Source organism: Meles meles, chromosome 21, assembly GCF_922984935.1.
Source record: "Meles meles chromosome 21, mMelMel3.1 paternal haplotype, whole genome shotgun sequence".
Lineage (NCBI taxonomy): Eukaryota > Metazoa > Chordata > Mammalia > Carnivora > Mustelidae > Meles > Meles meles.
The window spans coordinates 43149775-43169402 of record NC_060086.1 but is presented as its reverse complement, the minus strand read 5'-3'; the positions used below and the strand labels follow the sequence as shown (position 1 = coordinate 43169402).

The window sequence follows — 19628 nt, the reverse complement described above, 5'->3', positions numbered from 1 at the left end:
TGTTTGGACGCGACCTCACCAGAGACCTTCCCGACCATGCTCTCTGAACCAGGCATGTTCCTTAGCTGCGTGACAAGCCCCTGAATGCCTTGTGGCTTTAAACGAGTCCCTCGTTATCTCATTTTCTGTATATCAGGAGCCCAGGCTCAGCGAGGCCCCTGTTCAGTCTCTGGCCCTCATCGGAGGCTTCAGGCCTTCCTGCAAACTCGCTGGTGGTCGGCAGTATTCAGCCTCCCCCCGCCCCCCATCTGTTGAAAGCCTGAGGTCCCCACTTTCTTGCTGGCTGTCATGGGGGGGCGGCATTCTCAGGTCCTAGAGGCCACCCCATTGTTCCCTGCGTGCCATGTGGCCCAGTCTACACCGTGCCCTTGTGCTTCCTCAAGGCCAAAGTCGGTGCCGGATAAATGAGCGTGAGCTGACCGATGAAGGGACGACCAGGAGGCCATTGCCGTGCATGTGTGTGCCGAGGTGGGAGCTCGAGGCTTTGGGCTGAGGGTGCCAGGTGGGAGGTAGCCTTCTGCTCACCCCCTGCTCTACGGTCTATCCTCCACCAGTCTTGACTCTCTTCCCAGCACGAGGGCCACTTTCCCCTAGGAGGACAATTCTTCCTGCTGGTTGGGACTTGGCAGCCACGGCCAAAGGGCCACACCTCCCCATCTCCAGGTATCCCCTTGCCACACATATGGACAGGTCCTGGTCTTAACGTTTCCTTCTCCCTAACCTTCCATGGCTCCCCAAGGCCCATGGGGTCAGACCCAGGCCACATACATTGGTTGGCCTCCCCAAACTAAACCCGTTACCCCCCCCCCGTTCCCCCCTACGTGGTCTGCCCTGCTCGCTCTCTGCCCCATTTGCGCGGAGCCCACGTAAGGCCCTGGTTCTCTCTGTCCTCCGGCAGTGCCCATCACCCCTTAGTGGCCACTGCCGTGTGCCGAGTGCCTTCCCCACACAGCCCCCGTCCCCCACAGCCCGCGGGCATCTGCAGGGGAGAGCTGGGACGGAAGCCCATGCTCCCGGGCAGGAAGCCAGCTTATTAAAGAGTCGTCAGCAGCCATGTGCTGCACAGCGGGCTCACCTGGGGTTCCTGCTAAAACACCCTCGCACTCCCAGCACTGCTGCTGGGGAATCTGGGCTGGGGCCCCAGAGAACAGGTGTCTCAGATAAGCCCCCATGGGCCCCGCCCCCTGAGGTGGAGAGCTGCAGCTGCCTGGCAGGGGAGGGGCAAAGCCGGCAGCATCCCCAAGCCAGGCCTATGCTGGGTTACTTGGGGATCCAGGAGCGTGCAGCCCCTCTGGAGGTCAGAGGCTGGCAGAGACCTGGACCGCTCACATTCTGCTCAAGGGGGCCAGGCCCTCTGGCCTTTGTCACCTGGGACCGAGATCACTATAGCCAAGCTCGGTGGGCCACTGCTGACCGGGAGGTATCCTAGGCAGAAGCCCCTCCGTAACTCAGCCCAGGAGGCCCCCTCCCCATCTCGAGACTGGTGAGACGCCTCGTTTTTTCCCCCCAAGGAACAGGACGGCGGGGAGCCCACGGAATGCATGCCCTGAGCGGCCGCTGCACGCCGGACCGACCTATGGTTCCTGCCGCTGGGGAAGCCAGCGGCCTCAGCACTTCCAACCAGGGGTCCCTGGGGAGAGGACGGAGAAACGGAGGGAAAGGAGTGCATGGATGCGAGTTGCTTCGGCAGGCCTCCGCCCCCACTTCACGCCGTGCAGCCTGAGTGCGCGAGGCCCTCCACCCGCCGCTGCCCGGAGTGGGGGAGGGGGACACCTACCAACGCCTAACCCCCAGGCGTCCACGGACGGAGCAGGCTGACCTTGGAAGGCGCCTGCTCCCCCACCGCGGGTTGGAGTTTGGGCAGCGAGGCGCGCCCGACGGGGAGGCGCCCGGAGAGGCCGGGAGGGGCGGGTATTCGCTCCGGGCCGGCCCGCCCATCCTCTCCCCTCCCGTCCCCCACCCGCCCGCAGCCCCGGCGCCCCGCCCCCACCCCCGGCCAGCCCCGGGTTAGGGAGCATCCGCACTTCTCCTCCCGTCGGTCGGGCCGGCACTCGGCCTCTTGTACCGGGTCAACTCATTGGGCGGCTTCGACGGATGCCCCGCCCAGGGCTCCGAACCGGCCAATAGCAAGGGCCTTCACAGGCCGCCGTGCTCCGGGGACCGTCACCGTGCTGCGACGCTTCAGGGGACTCTTAGGCCTCAGTGGTCTTTTCCCCCCGGCCCCTGCCCCCAGACCCAAGGAGACCTCCGGGACCCGTGCCCGAAGAGCTGCCCGCGCGGCATCCGGGGAGCCCTTGGAGATCTCGGCCTCCCCCTGCCCCTGCTGCCCGCCGGCGTGTCCTCGAGTGGACGCACGCATCGCGAGGGGGAGTTTGCAGACGCTCCCTCCAATCGGGGACGCGGCTCCTTTAAGGGCGCAGGTGTCCGCAGCGCCGCCTGACTGGAAAGTCGCACCCGGACCAGGCTCCCAGGCCGGTCCCGGAGCACGGGCCCGCGGCGACAGGACGCGGGCGGCGGGCGGCGCGCGGGGGCGCGGGCGGCGGGGGGCGCGAGGGCGGCGCCGGCGGCGCGCGGGGCAGGCGCGCGACGGGCAGCCCTCGCAGGCCCCGCCCCGCCCCGCCCGCCGGGGTCCTCGGAGCGCTCGGGCTGCGCGCGGAGCGGGCTCGGGAGGGAAGTCCCGAGACAAAGGGAGCGCCGCCGCCGCCGCCGCCGCCTCCTCGTCCGCCTCGCTCGCCGGGCCGCGGCCGCCCGAGGTGAGCGCGGGGGGCGCGGGCGGGCGGCGGGAGGCGCGGGCGGGGGCCGGCCTCGGGGCGCAGGGGCCTCAGCCGCCGTCGGGCCCGGGCCGGGCGGGCGCCTCCTCACCCCCGGCCCGGCCTGCCCCGCGCACCCCGGCTCCGGGCAGGGCCCCCGCGCCCCGGGGACAGGTTCGCCTGGGAGCCGCGGCCGTGCGGCTTCCCCCCGACACCGCGTCCCGGGTCCCGCCGGCCTCGGGCCCGCCCCCGCCCCCGCCGGGCCTGGCTGGGGTCGCGGCCGGCCGGCCCCTCGAGCCCCCGCCGCGCGCCCGTTCGGGAGCGGGGAGAACGGCCCCTGGCGCGCGCGCGGCGGCGTCCCCGAGCTGCTGTTGGCAGCGGCCGCTGTTGACAGGGATGCGAGCCTGGGCCGCCCCGCCGCCGCGGTTCTCCTTCGCCCCAGGGAAATCCGTTTCCGGGGTCACGGTCTGCACACAGACCTGTGGCGCTGGCCGGCCGGGGAGAGCGGGCACGGCAGGAGCAGCTCGGAGCGGCGGAGTGCGTCCGCGCCGGCGGCTTGGCGGGGTCTGGCGAGCGGAACCGTCCGAGTTTTCTCGCGCGTCTGAAGCGCGGCGCTCGCACTTGGTGAGACCCGCACGGAGCGCTGCAGGGGGACTTCGGGAGGTCGCTCCGTGCGGGCTGAACGGAGGGCGGACCTGCTGGCTCCGTGAGCAGGAGGAGGGGCGGGAACGGTGAGCCGCGCTCGGGATCGCGGCCGCGCCTGGCTCGCTGGTAGTGCGGAAATACGCTCAGTTCCTGGGTCTGCACGGCTGGCCTGCGGCTTGTTTCCGCCGGGGTCTGGAGCCCGGGGTGTTTCTTGCTGTTCAGGGAACTGCCTTCGAGTAGAGAACCGACTGCACGGAAAGGGAGACGAAGCTCTCTTGTCTCTGCATTGCTTGTGGTCTGTTTTAGGGGCTCTCACCCATTTTACAGACGAGAAGCTCGAGGAAGGGGAAGAGAAGAGGCTTGCCGGCACCTGGGCAGCCAGGAAGTGGCTCTGGGGTTCGTGCCCTCGGGTAGCAGAGCAGGATGGGAAGAGCATCTTCTAGTCTAGTACGTCCCAGTGTGGGAGCGGCGGAGGGCAGGCCCCCCACTCTGCCTGTGGTTCAGAGACAGTCTGCACCTCGCCCCTGCTGCTCTGCGGCGGCCGGTTAACAGCGACCTAAGTGCGGGTCTGTGCGCGCTGGGGTGTTGGTGGGATCCTGAGTGAGCGCTTCTGTGTTGTGGTTAAAATGTAACAAGTGGGCTGCTTTGTCCTGGACAGCGGGAGGCGGGCGGGAGGGGAAGCCTGTCTTAGAGACCGGGTCTCTGCTGGAGGCGGGCGGGTGTGCACCTGCGGCTCTTCTTTGCGGGGATGGCAGAAACCGGCTGTGGTGCCCAGTCTGGCCCACCGGCGCCCCTGCGGAGGGGCTGCAGGAGCTCTCCCGGGACCACGGCTCGTTACCTCCCACAAGGTGGGACGCTCACACAGCTAGGATCTGGGACAAGGCCTCTGCGGGCGGCTCTGTCCGGTCTTCAGGGCAGAGGAGGTGGCCTGTGGCAGGGTTGTGACCCAGGGTCAGCCAGCAGACGTACTCAGGATCGCCTGGCCGGGCCTGGGGTTTCAGGAACCTGCTTCGACTCCTGGCCAAGCTCAGATTAACAGGGACCTCGCATCTCACTTAGAAGAACTGCCTGTCAGGCTTCTTGTGTTCGGTCCCCGAACCTCTGTGCCGGCTGATGGGGCAGAAGCGGCCTGCCAAGTTGTGCTGTCTGCTTGGGGGGCCCCGGGCGGCCTTGCCAAGCGCCAGGGGGCAGGAGTGTGCCCTGCCCTCGAGTCTCCTGCAGGGAAGGGCATCTCCGCTGACCCTGGGGTTGTTGTTGGGGCAAGAGTTTGAGAAACATGTGGAGATGAAGGATTTTCAGGCTCAGGGTCACTGCCCACGTCTGACCAGAGAACACACACCCCGGCTCCCTGCAAGTCCGGGTCCTCGTCCTCGGGGGCAGTGCCCACCCTGGCAGTGTCCCTGGGCCCCGCCTCTGCCCGGACAGATAGTCCAGACAGGGGTGCTGTCCTGGGAAGGAGATCTGGGCAGGCGTGTGCACAGGCAGTCCCAGCACCCATGGCGCCTTGTTCCGGGGGTCCGGTCTGCACAAGGATGGGGGCGAAGGGGACAGACCAGAATGCTGGGATCTCGTGGTGCTGAATTGGAGGTCTTTTTTGATCCCAGCATGGCGGTGTCTAGTTTGTACGTGATTTTGAGGTCCAGTAAGGTTGGGCCCTTGTTACAAGGTGTGCTCTGGGGTCAGATCTGTCCCATCATCCTTATGGCCATACTTCATGGTGGAGATCTGTGATTTTTTACTTTTTTCGTGCTATAACCTCAGTACACGTTTTCTGAAACAGGATGGCATCCAGTTGGTCTGGCGCTTTGTCGTGACTCAGCCCGCTTCCTGAGACCTGGGCTCTTGCAGGACACCGGGAGCTGCAGTGGCTCGCTGGGACCGTCATCCCCAGACCCCTCGTCCCACTTGGCTTCTTGGGAAAAGGGTTGTCTGAGAGCCTCCCAAACCCTGAGCACTGGGCCCCACCCGGAGTTCCTGACTGAGGGCCCCAGGGACCTGGGGGATGTGCGTTTCTGACGAGCACCCAGGACCCCACTTGGAGAGTCCAGGGCTGATCTCTGCTGAGGATGTGTGTTGCTCGGGGACCGGGAGTGGGGTGTCTGCGGGGAGCAGTGCTGCTGGAGCTGGAGTGCTCAGGGGCAGTCGAAGGTCAGCCTGAACCGGGTTGGGGGCTGTTGCATAGGAGTGGTTAACGGGACGGGCAGAGGGACCCAAGCTGGCTTTGAGTTGAGGCTCCCCGCTTAGCTGGCACGTTGCTTTCTGGGTCTCTCTTCTGGTTGTGCCCAGCTCTGCGTCGAGCCTGGCTGGGGACCGGTAGGTGAGCCTGAGCCAGGAAACGTGGCTGGGAGGTTGTCCTTCTGAACCTGGCGGAGAACCCTCGTGGTTGTGGAGCACCCCGTGTTGTACTCAGGCGTGTGGGTGTGGGATCTCTCCCCCCGGCAAGAGCAGAAAGACCAGTTGGCAGCCTTCCGTAGAGGCCTGAAGGCTCGGTGCTCTCTTCCAGGAGACACCTTCGCCTCGTCAGAACTTTGTCTAGGGGAAGTGCTGGGTGCTGGGTATCTCCAGCGTTTCTGTGGACCTTGAGGACCACCGGACAAACCTCGGGTCAGACTCTCTGAGGGCAGCTGGGGGCACCGGCCTGTTGGGCCCCGCTGGGGAAGCAGCGCCCTGGACGGTCCGCTTGAGCTGCAGGCAGTGCGGGGCTGTGCACAGGGGACTCCGGGCCGGGTGGGGGGCGTGGTCTGGAGGTCCTGCGAGGAACGGCAGGTCTTCGAGCCGCCCTCCGCCCACCCCACTCCTGCGCCCTCTCCCAGGACAGGTGGACACAGCAGGCGGGCTGTGGGCCGGCCGGCCTGCGGGGTGTCTTCTGGCCTTCCCGGGCGCTCCCTGCTGCCGCCGCAACCTTCTGCTGACTCTCCCGAAGCGGATGGCAGGCAGGCCTTGACCCGTCCACTGTCACGGAGTGCCGGGGGATGGGGGTGCTGTGGGATGCGACAGTGCAGGGGACAGAGGACAGTGCTGGGTGCCGCGGTGAGGGGGGTCTCTTGGGTGCTGTTTGCTAGGCGTGGTCCAGGGCCTTGTCTGATACACTTGAACTGCTGTCCGCCCCGGGGCACTTTTCTACTCCGTTGCTCTCAAGAACAAGGATTATTCTGGCCAGACCCGAATCTAAACTCTGAGCTGGGGCCTGATGGCACCGCGCCCGCGTCTCGGCGCTGGCAAAGGAGAGCACCGGTCGCAGCCGCGGCCCCTCCCCGTCGTCAGGCGGTGCTGCGGACGGCCCCACCGGGTCCTTGCATTTCCTGCCGCGGATCCCGGTCGCTCTGCCGTGGGACGCCGGGGAGCAGGGCGAGGGTGTGGGCGTCGGCCGGGAGCGCTGGCGGGCTCTGCCTGTGCAGCACCTGCCGGCCGAGCGGCCCCAGCCAGCGCCGTGGCCTTCCTGCGCCTCGGCCTCGCTGTGCCTGGGCTGTGTGCCTTGCGGCCCTGGGGCCGGCGGGGAGCCTGACGGCTGCCTCTGCTAACTGCTTGCTCTGCCTGCTCTCTTCCAGGGACTTTGAACATGTCGGGGATCGCCCTCAGCAGACTCGCCCAGGAGCGGAAAGCCTGGAGGAAGGACCACCCGTTTGTAAGGAAAGCTTTATTTCTGCACGCAGCAGAGTGGACTCGATTCCCTCCGTGGAAACCGGGAAGTCCCCATTGTGCCCGGGCCTGTCACACGCTGTGCAGAGCTCCCGCGGGGGTCACAGGACGGTTCTGCGAGCGGGCGAGCCGGGGTTCGTGGCGCTGATGTGCGTGTGTGCTTGTCTTCTCAGGGCTTCGTGGCCGTCCCGACGAAGAATCCCGACGGCACCATGAACCTCATGAACTGGGAGTGCGCCATTCCGGGGAAGAAAGGGGTAAGGGCTGCTCCTCTGTCTGGCCTGCCCCGCGTCGGCCCCGCCCCCTGGGCGCTTGTAGTTGAGAAGAGGGAGCCGGGCTGTGGAGTGGGGCACATTCCGCACGCACACCAAGCCTGGGGGCCGGAACATGCTGCATTTCTGGAGCAAGAGGAGCCTCAAGGCCTTCACGCTTGTTCTTCAGCCCCGAGCTCATGACGCTGGTCCCGGCGGTCTTTAAGCTGCCCCCGGGCTAGCTGCTGCCTCTCAGATGCAGACGCTCCCCATGGGTCACCTGGGAAAGCTGTGTGCGCCCGGAGCGTGCCGGGGCCGGTGGGGACCGGCAAGCTGGAAGCATTTGGGAGTGAGGGTCTCCAGCAGCCCTGCGTCCAGCTCTTCCTGGATGACCCCAAAGGGAAGAGGAGGTCCCTGAGGTGTCCCTATTGTTCCCGAGGCCTTGTCACCTGTTTTCTTTCCCCATGGTTCCTGGTGACCGTCCGGGAGCCTCCTCTTCCTCTGTGAAGCTCGTGGGGGTAGGACGTGGCTTTACGCAGTGACGGGGTCTGGGTTGGGCAGCCTGCCTGCACTGTGACCGTCCTCTGCCCCTTGTCTGCGGCTGCAGCAGGGGTGGCCGTCTTCCTCCCAGAGGAGGCTGGGGAGGGCTGCGGGGTCGCGGACCTGGGGTAGGGGCCTCGCTGCAGCTGCGTAGACGGAGATCCGCCTGCAACCGCTCCCCCCAGTCCTGGGGTCACGGGGGCTGCCACGTCCTGCTCTCTTCCCAGAAATCTGGCCCCAGCCCCACTCCTCCCCAGGGAGGGCTCTTTCCAGGCCCCCTTGGGGCTCATGGAGACACTTACAGCTCTGTCATGGGGACAGCTGGTCTTTGGCTGGCTTTGGATTCCACCTCCCTGTTGGGATGGTGCCGGGGGACGTGCCGCAGAAGCCGGCTTTTCTGAGCTCGGCCCGCCCTGCTCCTAACCGCTGCTTCATTTCCCAACAGACTCCCTGGGAAGGAGGCTTGTTTAAGCTCCGGATGCTTTTCAAAGACGATTACCCATCCTCACCCCCAAAATGTGAGTAGAGTGAAGTCCGCCAGAGTCACTCTGCTCCAGCGCGTTCTAGCAGAGATCTGCAGTCCGGTGTTCTCTGGGGGGCGACTCGGGGGGCCCCTGTTCCCTGAGCCTGGCTGTGGATCGGAGCTCATTTGAGCCCCGGGCTGGGAGGCGCACACAGTGGGCTGCGTCACAGATCCCGGCTGTGATCACTTGGAGGCTCGGGGGCTCTTTGTGGCTCCCCGGGAGAAGGTGCCGCCACCTCCAGCCCCAGCAGGGACGGGCATGCAAGGACCGCAGTCCAGGGCCTCCCCCCTCAGACAGCTGTGTCCCTCACCCTGTGTCGCTCCCCCTGCTGGTGACAGTTCCATGTGCGCAGCCCGGGCAGGCGGCGGGGCCTCACACGGTGCCGGGTGCTGTGGCAGAACAGTGGCGGGGAGGGCCCGCAAGTCCCTCCCGCTTTGTGGCCAGATTCCCCCAGCCCCGTCCGTGGTGGGCCGGTTGGGAGCGAACACGTGCCTCTGCGTGTGCGCAGCCCGTGGTAGGGCCAGCCGCGTGTGAGTGCTCACGCTGCGGTTACTAACTCGGAAGGAGTCGGGTTGTCCGTGACGAGGGCATCTGCCAGAAGCACTTCAGAGACCAGTGACCGGGGTAGACGCTGGGACGGAGACCGTGCGGGGTGGTTCTCTGCTGCTCGGGTAGATCTCGCCACGTGCAGCTGTCCCTTCAAACGACTGCCCGAACTGAAAAATGAGACAAGGTTCAGCGGCTTTTCTCACTTCTGTGCAACATGGAAGCTTGAGCAAACGCAACGAGGAAGAGGGCAGAGCAGGAGAGCACGACAGGGCGGCGGGCTGCAGGCCTGACTCACGGTGCCGGCTGGGAAGCTTGTGGGCTGGGAGGTTAACGTGCGAAAACCTGTTTTCCTGGAGTCGCTCCAAGGGAAGCCTTCAGACCAGGTGCTGCGGTGGCCTCGGACACTGGAGTGAGTCCACCAGAGAGTCCACGCCTCCAGACCGGCGGGCCCGGAGCCCAGCTCGAAGCCGAGGACAGGTTCCGACACAAGGACCTGGGGTCCCCGGATGGGCCAGAAGCCCCATTGCTGTGAGGGTGTCTGTCATCTCGAAGCCTGTCTGTGGGGCCCCTGTGATCGCAGGCGCAGTCCAAGCACGTTTGTGTGGCGGTGGCCACGGGGACCCTGGCAGGTAGAGGCGCAGAGGGCGGAGGATGGCTTGGGCCTCACAGCGCCGCGGGTGGTTGCGAGGCCCTGGCGGAGGCTCGTCCAGAGTGGCACCCAGCCCTGACAGCAGGACGGGCGAGATAGGACCTCGACGCCCCAGCCATGGGGACCCGGTGACGGAGACGCAGGCCTGTGGAGCAGAGCCACCACGCACAGGCTGGCTCAGTTCTTGACAGAAGGAGCAAGAGGTGTGGGGAGAGGGTGCTCTGAGTAACACCACAGGGCATCGCAGCAGAAGAAGGAAGGAATCAGCCTTCCAGAGAGATCTGGGTGCCCCACGCAGAGGTGGAGCGGGAGGGCTCCGAGAGGAAGGGGGCGAGCAGGAGATGGCATCTTCATTCCTTGGGTCCCTTCAACTTGGAGCAGTGACACAGGGTGCCCCTGGGGGCGGAGCGGCCGGCAAGTGGATTGCAAGACGCCTAGACCAGGCCTTTCCCGGGGATGGCAGTGGAGTGAGGGTGGGGAGAAGGTTCTGGGTGCTCCTGAGCACGTACGCTGAGTACCTGAAGGGCATGTACGCAGTCGGTAAGGAAAGGGCAGAGAACCCCCCAGCCGGCAGGCCCTTCACGACAGGCTGTTGTCCTGCCAGGCTGCGGAGAGAAGGAAGGTGCCCGGCTCTGTCACCGGACGTTTGCAAGCCACATGCGGGCAGGGTGGGAAAGGGCCGAGCAGCAGGGGCCTGTCATCTGCCCTGTCTGTGCCGTGTCTGCGGGAAGCCAGAGGCCGCCCCAGCGTCTGTGGACGAGCCTGTGGCTGGGCAGTGGGGGACGGCCCACAGCCGCCGGAGGGGAGGACCCACAACACGGCGGGTCTCCCCAACCCGCATTTGGAGCTGGAGTCCTCGTGGAAGTCGGCGGGGACCTCTCCAGGCAGAGGGAGCCAGCGGGGACCAGAATTGGGGTCAGGGTTTCAGGGGAAGCTGCTGCCCCCTCGACCGCGCGCTTTCCTAGGTAACAAACCAGACCTGCCCCCCAGGTTAGACGCGGGTCAGGGCTTGTGCTCACCAGGAGGGACGAGCGGAAGAGCAGAAAGGCATCCACGGCACAGAAGAAGGTTCGTGCGAGGCTCACCGGACGGGGCTCGTAGCCAGAATGCGCGCGGCGCTCCGGAGAGTCGGGATGGCCCCGCTGGCAAATGGACGAGAGACTTGACGGGAGTTTTGAGAAGCGGACGGTGTGTGGCGCTCGGCCCCGGGGTCTCCAGGGCAGTGCCTGCCCGAGTCGCAGGAGGCCGCTGCCGCTCCTCAGCGGGACGCCTGAGCTCCGTGGGGCTGGGCCGGCTCTGCTGGGCGCGCGGAAGCTGCACACGGGCACTGCCTCCTCTTCGGGACGGACGCGTGCGCCTGCTCACGGCTTTGTCCACAGACGCTCGGGTCGCGGGGGACACTTGCCGCCGCGCGTGTGTCTGACGAGTCCCCGCCGGGGTGCTGCTTGCGTGCTGGCGGCTCGGGGCGGCTCCGGCTGTCTGTCGTTTTGGGACCCTCGAGCTGCCCTGCCCCCGTCGTGCTTTTCTGGGTGAACGTAAGTATGGGGGGGCGCCCACATGAAGAGAAATGGCCTCAGGCCTTAGCTGTGGGACCGCCCCAGAGTGAGCTCGAGGCAGTTCTCGTTCTCATGCGTTTTACCGTTTCCTGTTTCCTATTTTACCGTGTCTCTTTGTTTCTTTTCAACTCCTGTGTTTTAAAAGGAAAAACGTGGAGGGGGATCGTGTGGGGTCCTACAGGCCTCTCTTTGAAGCAGGATGATTTGCTCTGAAAACGAACACTTGTCTGGAAGGGCCTCAGAGTTCCTGCCCTCCGCTGTGCGCCCGGGACTGTCCTCGTCCGCTGCAGCCCGGCCCCGCCTTCCCACATCTGGGCTGACTTGGGGAGGGCGGTGAGGGTGACCAGGGGCGGGGACCTGGGCAGCCACATGGCTTCGCCCCGAGTCTGGGAACTGTGCGCCCCGTCCACACCGCCACCTCGCAGCCCCAATTCTGAGCCGCGTGGCTGCTGGCCAGCAAGGCCCCTGCTGCAGGGGAGGGGACAGCAGCTGCCACAGAAATGTGTTTCCTTTCTTCCTCTGCCCCAGGTAAATTTGAGCCACCGCTATTTCACCCGAACGTGTACCCTTCGGGCACAGTGTGCCTGTCCATCCTCGAGGAGGACAAGGACTGGAGGCCAGCCATCACGATTAAGCAGGTACGAGGTGCAGGGGGCCGACCTCAGCCTTCCTCTGGGGCCAGAGGACACCGGTCTTGCTCTGAAGCCAGGGCCAGTGTCGTAGGAAAGCTTGGTTTTGTAACCGCTGAGCTCCGTGTTTCATTGTTCTTACGCAGATCTTGTTAGGAATACAGGAACTTCTAAATGAACCAAATATCCAGGACCCAGCTCAAGCAGAGGCCTACACGATTTACTGGTAAGTATGGGTCCAGCCGCCCTCACCGTGGCCGCATGTTGGCTTGCACACGCTTCTCTGGAAGTCCGTCCCAGGCTGCTACTCCCATTGGCTTTCTCGGGTGGCCCCGAGACTCGAGCCGTGACCGGGAGACTGAGTGAGGTGGTCACGGAAGCGTCTGAGGCCGGGAAGCAAGCAGGCAGGCCCTATAGGCAGTGGGAGCTCCATGGGCAAAGGGCCTGTGGTGGGCAAGAACAGGTGACCAGGGCCAGTATGGTCACAGCACTGTTGGTTAAGGGGTGGCGGTCAGGAGACGGAGGTTGGGTGACGTGGGCTCCCACTGGCTACTTTGTCCCTGACAAGCTGTGGCCAGGCAAACCAGGTGCCTCGGTGAACCCTAGTGCAGCTCAGAGGGCAAGGCTGCCCGGGTGTGGGCACCAGAGGAGGCATGGTCAGTATCATGGCTCCGCAGGGGCCCCACAGCTCCCGCCATGTCCCTCTTGCTGCTCCTCCCAGGCCTGGGTGTGGGCCACCGGGGAGCGGTACTCCTGGCTTGATCTGGGTCACCTAGCTGCCATGCCGTCCCCACCAGATGCCGGGTGTTCACGCCTCGCCCCAGCCCTGCCCTGCGTGGTGCTCACCACCTGCGCTGAGGGAGGCAGTGACCAGGTTAGACTCGCAGGCCTGGGCCAGTCAGCCGCAGGGAGAACCCTGTGCCCGAGCAGAGGCCCCACAGTTTGGGTCCTGCGTCCCCTGGCCGTGTCCGCCAACCTCCTGGGCTGGCCCGGGTTAGGGCCTTATGCCAGGGCGGGGGCCCTGACCCCCCCTGCTCCACATTTGGAGAGCTTGGACTGATGGGGCTAACACAGGAGAGAGGTTAGGCAGAAGCGTGTCCTCTGGGGGGCGTTTCTGGAATCAGGCAGTGCTGAGGGTCAAAGCCGAGGTCGGGACCGTCCTCTGGCGGCTCTGGACAGTGCCCGGTGACATGTCCGGGGAGCTCCTGAGAGAAGTGCCAGGTTGCCGGCGATGCACTTGTCCCCCAGATGGTTTCAGGTCCCAGGTGCAGCCCAGTGTCGGCCAAGGGCAGCAGGACGCTCCCAGCCAGGGCCGGGGCCCGTCCCAGTGGGGCTCGGCAGCAGGTCCCGTGTCCTGGGGGTGTGTGTGCACTCACAGTGACCCAGGAGACCCGTTGCCTTGCCCTTGTCCCCGAGCTGGGTGTTGCGTGATGTGACCGTGCCACCTGTCCGCGCTGATGTGGTGGCATAAGCCTCGTATACGAGGCCACTCAGGACGCACCGCATTCTCGAGCCAGACCAAGGGGCCTGCAGAGCTGAGGCGGTCTTGGGCCTTCAGAGAACTTGCTGGCCTGGTACACGGGGGTTTTCGTTCTTTGTTTTCTTAAGATAATGTATTTATTGGTTTTTTTAAAGTTACTTACTTACTTGTCAGAGACGGAGCACAGGCGGGCAGAGTGCCAGAGACAGAGGGGGAAGCAGGCTCCCCGCCGAGCAGGGAGACCCATGCGGGACTCGATCCCGGGACCCCAGGATCATGTCCTGAGCCGAAGGCACACGTTTAACTAACTGAGCCACCCAGGCGCCCCCCGGTGTGCGCTCTGTCATGGGTGGCGCTCGTGGTGGCTGGTGGTGGCTGATGGTGGCCACAGGCACCACGGGGCCCCGTGAGCAGCCTTCTTCGTGTCTGTTCCCAGTGCCAGGGCCGCAGGACTGGAGGCTCGCTGTGGTGCACCGGCGGGCCCGGCAGGGTGTGTGGCCCCCCCCCGGGGCTGCACGGTGTCTTTCCTGCTCCGGCATGCGTCGCCGCCAGCCCTGGCATGCCCTTGTTCCCACGACATCTCCCGTCAGTGTCCCTTTTAAGAGCACGTTGGAACACCTCAGTTGGCTGCTACGGGCCGCAGGGACTCCGCCGGTGGTGGACGGCAGGGCTGACCTGGCTGCCTCTGCCCTGGAGCCTTGGGGCGGAACGGGCCGCAGACAGGTGTCCTGTGGCCTTGATGCCGCAGCTCTCAGTGGCCCGGGCAGGTGGCTGCCTCTGTGGTGTGGGCGCTGGAGCCTGCTGCCAGCTGAGGGAAGTCCCCTCGGGGGCCCTTTGTCCCTCCACCCTGGGAGCCCCGGCGTGCCCCGGGGCCTGGGCCGCAGTGACCTGGAGCAGCGTCCTGAGAGGCGTCCGTGGAGAGATCACAGCTTGGGGGGACCCCTAGCTTCCTTGCGGGGGACACCACACCCCCAGGCGGGTGTCCCCATGTGCACACGCTGCACCTGGGCTCCATGGAGGGTCCCAGGTCACCCCTGGAGCTTCTGTTGGCCTCCAGGGCCCCACAGGGAAAGAAGCAGGAGTCCCATCCGTCTGTAGCCAAGATTCGTGCCCAGCAATCTGGACTTTCTCTCCAGAATGAAGGCAGCGGCTCGCGGTACACGCCTGGCCGCCCCCCGGCCTTCCTGATCAGAGGCCGCCCTCTGAGCCCGCTTTGCGCCCCGGGACGCCCTGGGCCCCCGAGGGGGCCGCGCCCGCTGACCTGTCTCTCTCTTGACCTCCTCAGCCAAAACAGAGTGGAGTACGAGAAGAGGGTTCGAGCACAAGCCAAGAAGTTCGCGCCTTCATAAGCAGCGACCACACGGCAGCGTAAGAAGGAAGGGATTGGTTTGGCAAGAACTTGTTTACAACATTTTTGCAAATCTGACGTTGCTCTGTACAATTACTAGTCACCTGGGAGGGGGGGCGGGCGCCATTTCCATTTCCGCCGCTGGCACGCAGTCCTCGACTCGCTGAGCTGCCCGGTTTTTCATACAGGGTCTCTTCCTTCGGTCTTTTGTATTTTTGATTGTTATGTAAAACTTGCTTTTATTTTAATATTGATGTCAGTATTTCAACTGCTGTAAAATTATAAACTTTTATACTTCGATGAGCCCCGAGGAGCTAGTTTCCCTCGCTCGCGGATGCAGGCATGCCTCCCGCCGTGTAGAGCTACGCGCCGCCGCCCGCCGGCCCCTCCCGCCTCGCTCCCCGCAGACCCCGGGTTGTGTTGCTTATGAGCCTCAGATCCAAAGGCAGCCGGCGTCTCGTTTCCGCATCACTTCCTTTGTGTTTATATGGCGTTTTGTCTGTGTTGCTGTTTAGAGTAAATAAACTGTTTATATAAAGGTTTTGGTTGCGTTATCGTCATTGAGAGCGCGAGGAGGCGGCCTCGCGGGCCCGGCCCCCCACACGGCTGCAGGCGCGCGGAGCACAGCTCGCTGCTGTGCCCGGCCACGCCTGGACCCGCGTGGCGCTCGGCCCGGGCCTCTCTGACTAGCGCTGTGTGCAAGGACGGTGTGCGTCTGGGGCCTGTCCTCCCACCCCAGGTCTGGGGGCTGCGCAGAGAGCGGATGGGGTCAGGTTGGACGTGGTGTCACGAGCCTTCTAGAACTGGCGTGGGCCGGACCCAGCCCCAGGGAGGACGGGGCGCCAGCAGCTCCCCCTGGTTCTGGCACGTGCTGGTGCCCACCCGGCCTCACTGGCGGCCCTGCCGCCTCCCTGCGCCCGCTGCGCCAGCCCCCACCCCAAGTGCAGGGGCCAGGCTGAGGCCACCGTGCACAGGCGCCTCCCTGTTCCTGAGAGGCTCTGAGCCCGGTCCGCCTGCGGCGCTGTGCTTAAACAGCACCCAAAACCCAAGCCCACTGCACGGCTTCCCCACGTCGGCCGCCTGCTCAGTTGGGAAACGGGCCTGGGTGCCGGCTCAGCTGCCAGAGGCCCTAGGTGGAGACGGGCAAGAGCAGGGGCCAGGCCCGGTGAGCACAGGGCCCTGCACCAGCCGACCTCGCCCTCCCCTCATCCCCCACTCCGGGGACTCTTGTTGTCACCAGCGGCTCACCTGTGGTTCTAGCGCGTGGGCCGGTCGCCAGGGCCCTCGGTCAGGAAGGGCATCCGGACAACAGCCCAGCGGCAGGATGGCCCCAGAGGTCGGAGGCGGCGTCCGGAGGCTCCTCAGCCCCAGTTCTCGTGTGGCTCCGAGGTCCCAGTGCCTTGCCCGCTCGCTCAGCGGGACGAAGCTAGACGTTTGACGTTGGTGATTGGTTTCTTACGCGGACGGCCTTCCCCGGGACTCAGCTGGCTTGCGTGTCTGTAGCCTCTCCCAGAATGTCTTATTTTGTAATGACTGAGCGACACGTAGTAACGGCTGCACATGTATATGGCTAATATATCTGGAAATTCAATATATTTTCTAGTTGAAGCATTCTGAAGTAATCGATGTTTCTAGCAGATTGTCATGATTTCCACTAATGAAATGTCCTTTTGTGCCGCAGTCCTTGGCGTAATAAAGACGTGACTTTTGTAACAGGAGTATGCGACGTGCCCGTCCCGTTTCGGACGCGAGGGACGAGTGTGTTCCCAGCATGAGGCGCCGAATGATGAGTAAGGACTTGTGGGCGATACGTAACCACTGTATCTAAGAACCCTCCCATTAAAAACATTTCCACAAAGTGCTGCCTGCAGGCTGTGTGCTTTTCCTGCCCCCCAGCCCTCCGCCTCAGACTCTCGGGGGTCTGCCGGGTGGGGTGGGGGTGCCGGTGACCCTGGAGCCAGGGTGGAATGCCCCTGTGGACCCCCTGGAGACCAGGCCCACGTCCTGTGCTGACTTTGGCCCCGTGGCCAAGGGACCCCTGCATCTCCCAGGCCTGGTAGAGCAGGGCGCCCCCCCTGGGACCCCAAGCTGTCCTTGACGCCTGGGGCGGGCCTCCCTGGGGAATGCCCAGCTGCATGTGAGTCCTCAACTCGGACCCCAACACTGCGGACCCCAACACTGCGTTCAGGATGGCCTGGGGCTCGGGCCTGGCCTTGGAGCTCCCAGGAAAACCTGGCCAGGGCTGGAAGGGCAGTGGGTCCCCAAGAGTCCCCCTGGCCTCCTGGGATGTTCCTGCCCAGGCCAGATCCGCACCCTCACGCCTGTCGGGTGTGCAAAGCTGCCGCCTTCCTGGTGGGGCTGCCGGAGGCCTCTGGGCACGGCTCAGGCTCTGCGGACGGGCAGCCCCCATTTTGAGGTTGCCATGACGACAAGTTGCCTGGTGGAAGGTTGGAGGGCCAGGCTGAACACTGGCTTGGGCCGCCTAGAACCAGTCTGAGCCTGCTCCAGCAGGGAGGGGCCTGAGAAATGCTGGTCCTGGCTCTGTCCCCAGCTGACCCTGGTGCTGGGTCTGGGGGCTTTTCTGTCGCTGTGGCGCAAGGCTCCTCTGGAGTCCTCCGGATGCTGGGACACCGTCCGCAAAGGCCCTGGCGCTGACTGAGGGGGCTGGCTTAGGACCATGGTGGGGGACAGGGCTGGACCACAGTCCTGTCCACCCTGCTGTCCCCAGACCCAAGGAGCCCACCCCTGTCACGAAGTTGCGGGTCTAAGGCCTCGGTTCTCCCTCTCTGACCTCTCCCCTTCCAGGGCACCTACCCAGCACCCTCCTGAAGACAGGGGCCCTTGGTGCTCATGCTGCCCCTCCCACTCCTGGAGCCCTGAAACCTGGCCCCCCATTGTGCAGAGGAGGGTGCTGGGTACTCAGCCCCCCAGCTCTGCCTTCTGAGGGGACACACGACCTTTGTCCCCTCCACGGCCCCTCACAGAGGAGTGAGGGCAGGAGGGGCCTTGCTGGGAGGTGGCCCCGCACACCTGCCTCTGGGCCAGAAGCTGATGGGCAGGCTCAGTGGGCAGACAGTGGACAGTGCTCTGTGGCCAGGAGACTGGCCCCCGTGGAGACCTGCGGAGCCCTGTGTGAGCCCCTGCGCCGCTCTGACCCCCTCCCCCAGCCCCACGGAAACCTCAGGCCCACAGTGGCACCTGGGCCTGAAGCCCAAGACCACCCCGACCTGGTGCAGGCTTCACCCGTGCAGGAGTTGGCTTCTGGTGACATGGCCCCAGACCCCCTCCCACCTGGGGTCACGTCTTCTACTGGCAGAACCACCCAGATGGCACAGGCAATGGGACGCATTCCTGCAGTCCTGAGTGCCCTGGTCCAAGTTCCTGGGCTATGCCCCCGCCATTCTCCATGACTGCCCTCCCCTTCACACCTGACAGGTGCCCAGGAGCGGCCGGGAGCGGGTGGGAAGAGCCTGCCTGCGGGGGCTCTGCCTGCAATTCCAAGGGCTGCCACCAGAGGGCACGAGGTCAAGCTACTCCATTTTCTTATTCTAAAGTTTTATTTTTTTTTAAAGATTTTATTTATTTATTTGACAGACAGAGATCACAAGCAGGCAGAGAGGCAGGCAGAGAGACAGGAGGAAGCAGGTCCCCTGCCGAGCAGAGAGCCCGATGCGGGGCTCCATCCCAGGACCCTGGGATCATGACCTGAGCCGAAGGCAGAGGCTTCAACCCACTGAGCCACCCAGGCGCCCCACAAATTTTATTTTTTTATGTAGGCTCGAACCTACCCTCGGAGATCAAGAGTTGCGCGCCCCCCTGACGGAGCCGGCCAGGTACTCCCAAGTGTCTCTGAACCATGAGGGCTGGCGTGGCTTTCCAGAGACGCCCCCTCACCCGCGGGGCTGCCCTTCTCCCTGCCCTCCAGCTTCCGGAGCATCTGTCCAGAGCCTGGGGTTCTCTCCTGGCCCTAAGGAGGGAAAGCCGCACCCCCTGCCTGCCCAGAGCCCAGAGGAGGTGAGCCCCACCTCTCCACCAGTCCTGTGAGCCCGACTTCTCTAGGTGAGGTGTTTTGTGCCCCAACTCCTGCTGCGACACATGCGTGTCCGCGTCGCCCCCTCCCCACCCTCTCTCCTTGCTGTGGGGTCACCTCCGACCTACAGAGGTGGGAACTGAGTCCCCCGAGGGCAGCCATGGCCATGGGCACCATCCCATGTGGACCTGACCCAGTACCGGCTCCTGGGTGAGACCCCCCCTCGCTGAGGGGTGCGTGCCGCTGCTACGTCCATTTCACCAACAAAAGGGAAGCTGAGGTCCAGGGCAGCAGAGGGGTGTGACGGGGCAGAGGCCTGACCCAGGTGGGGAGGAGGACGGGAGTGTTTGTGGATGGAGGGCGGGGGATTTTCTGGGGAAACTGAGGCCCAGGGCTGGGCTCGGGACCCAGCCAGTTGCTTTGTGGCCCTGGAACAGCCCTTCCCCTCTCCAGGACATGGCTTTCTTATCTGTCAAAGACGGTGCTGAGGTCTGCAACAGGCCTCCACCCCCATAGGCCACAGGGTTAGGGCTGGGGCCTCTGTGCTGCTGGACCCCAGCCCCACGCTCCCCAAGGGACAGGGGATGTGGGTGCAAGCAGAGTTCCCTCCCTTGGCAGTGGCCCCTCCTAACTTCCTGTTTATAGAGGCTGCGGGATCTCTTCTCTTCACTCCAGAGCCATCATGATCACCATGGCAACCAGGCCTGCGTTTGTTCCAACAGGTTGGCAGAAGCCCACAAGGACGGCAGGGGTTGGGGGGGGTGTCGGCTCTGAGATCCTGGCTCAGGACCTGCCAGCTCCCAGGGGAGAGCAGCAGCTGCTCCCTCCGCCATTCCTGTCCCGTGCAGAAGGCAGCCTGGGCTCAGCTTCGCCCCGAGCAGCCGAGGCATGTTCCCGAGCATCTCTCTCCCCCTGTGCTGGGCCGGGATGGAAGCAGGGCCCGCAGGCACAGAGCTGCCAGAAGCCGAACCCACCCTGGGAATGCCACATCTCCTCCAGGGCAGTGTGGACCCCTCTGGGTCCAGACCTGGGGGCTGC

General features: G+C 64.9%; 1 protein-coding gene across 2 annotated transcripts; it reads left to right on the top strand.

The window, feature by feature from the left end:
* Positions 1 to 2604: 2604 nt before the first annotated feature.
* Positions 2605 to 15102, top strand: UBE2I (ubiquitin conjugating enzyme E2 I). Of its 2 annotated transcripts, none has more exons than XM_045993947.1 (7): positions 2605 to 2753; positions 6944 to 7020; positions 7208 to 7291; positions 8271 to 8343; positions 11632 to 11741; positions 11879 to 11958; positions 14498 to 15102. In XM_045993947.1, the coding sequence occupies exons 2-7, from the start codon at positions 6955 to 6957 to the stop codon at positions 14559 to 14561; spliced, it is 477 nt and encodes a 158-aa protein (XP_045849903.1). In that variant the 5' UTR covers positions 2605 to 2753; positions 6944 to 6954; the 3' UTR covers positions 14562 to 15102. The 2 variants fall into 2 exon arrangements, with proteins under 2 accessions (XP_045849903.1, XP_045849902.1); XM_045993946.1 differs by lacking the exon at positions 2605 to 2753 and adding an exon at positions 3537 to 3842.
* The last annotated feature ends 4526 nt before the right edge of the window (positions 15103 to 19628 follow it).

Bases quoted from the DNA above. Each gene is read 5' to 3' on its own strand.
- UBE2I (XM_045993947.1), top strand. From the start codon at position 6,955: ATGTCGGGGATCGCCCTCAGCAGACTCGCCCAGGAGCGGAAAGCCTGG. The intron at 8,344-11,631 runs GTGAGTAGAGTG...CCTCTGCCCCAG, and splicing joins CCCATCCTCACCCCCAAAAT to GTAAATTTGAGCCACCGCTA. The intron at 11,959-14,497 runs GTAAGTATGGGT...TGACCTCCTCAG, and splicing joins GAGGCCTACACGATTTACTG to CCAAAACAGAGTGGAGTACG.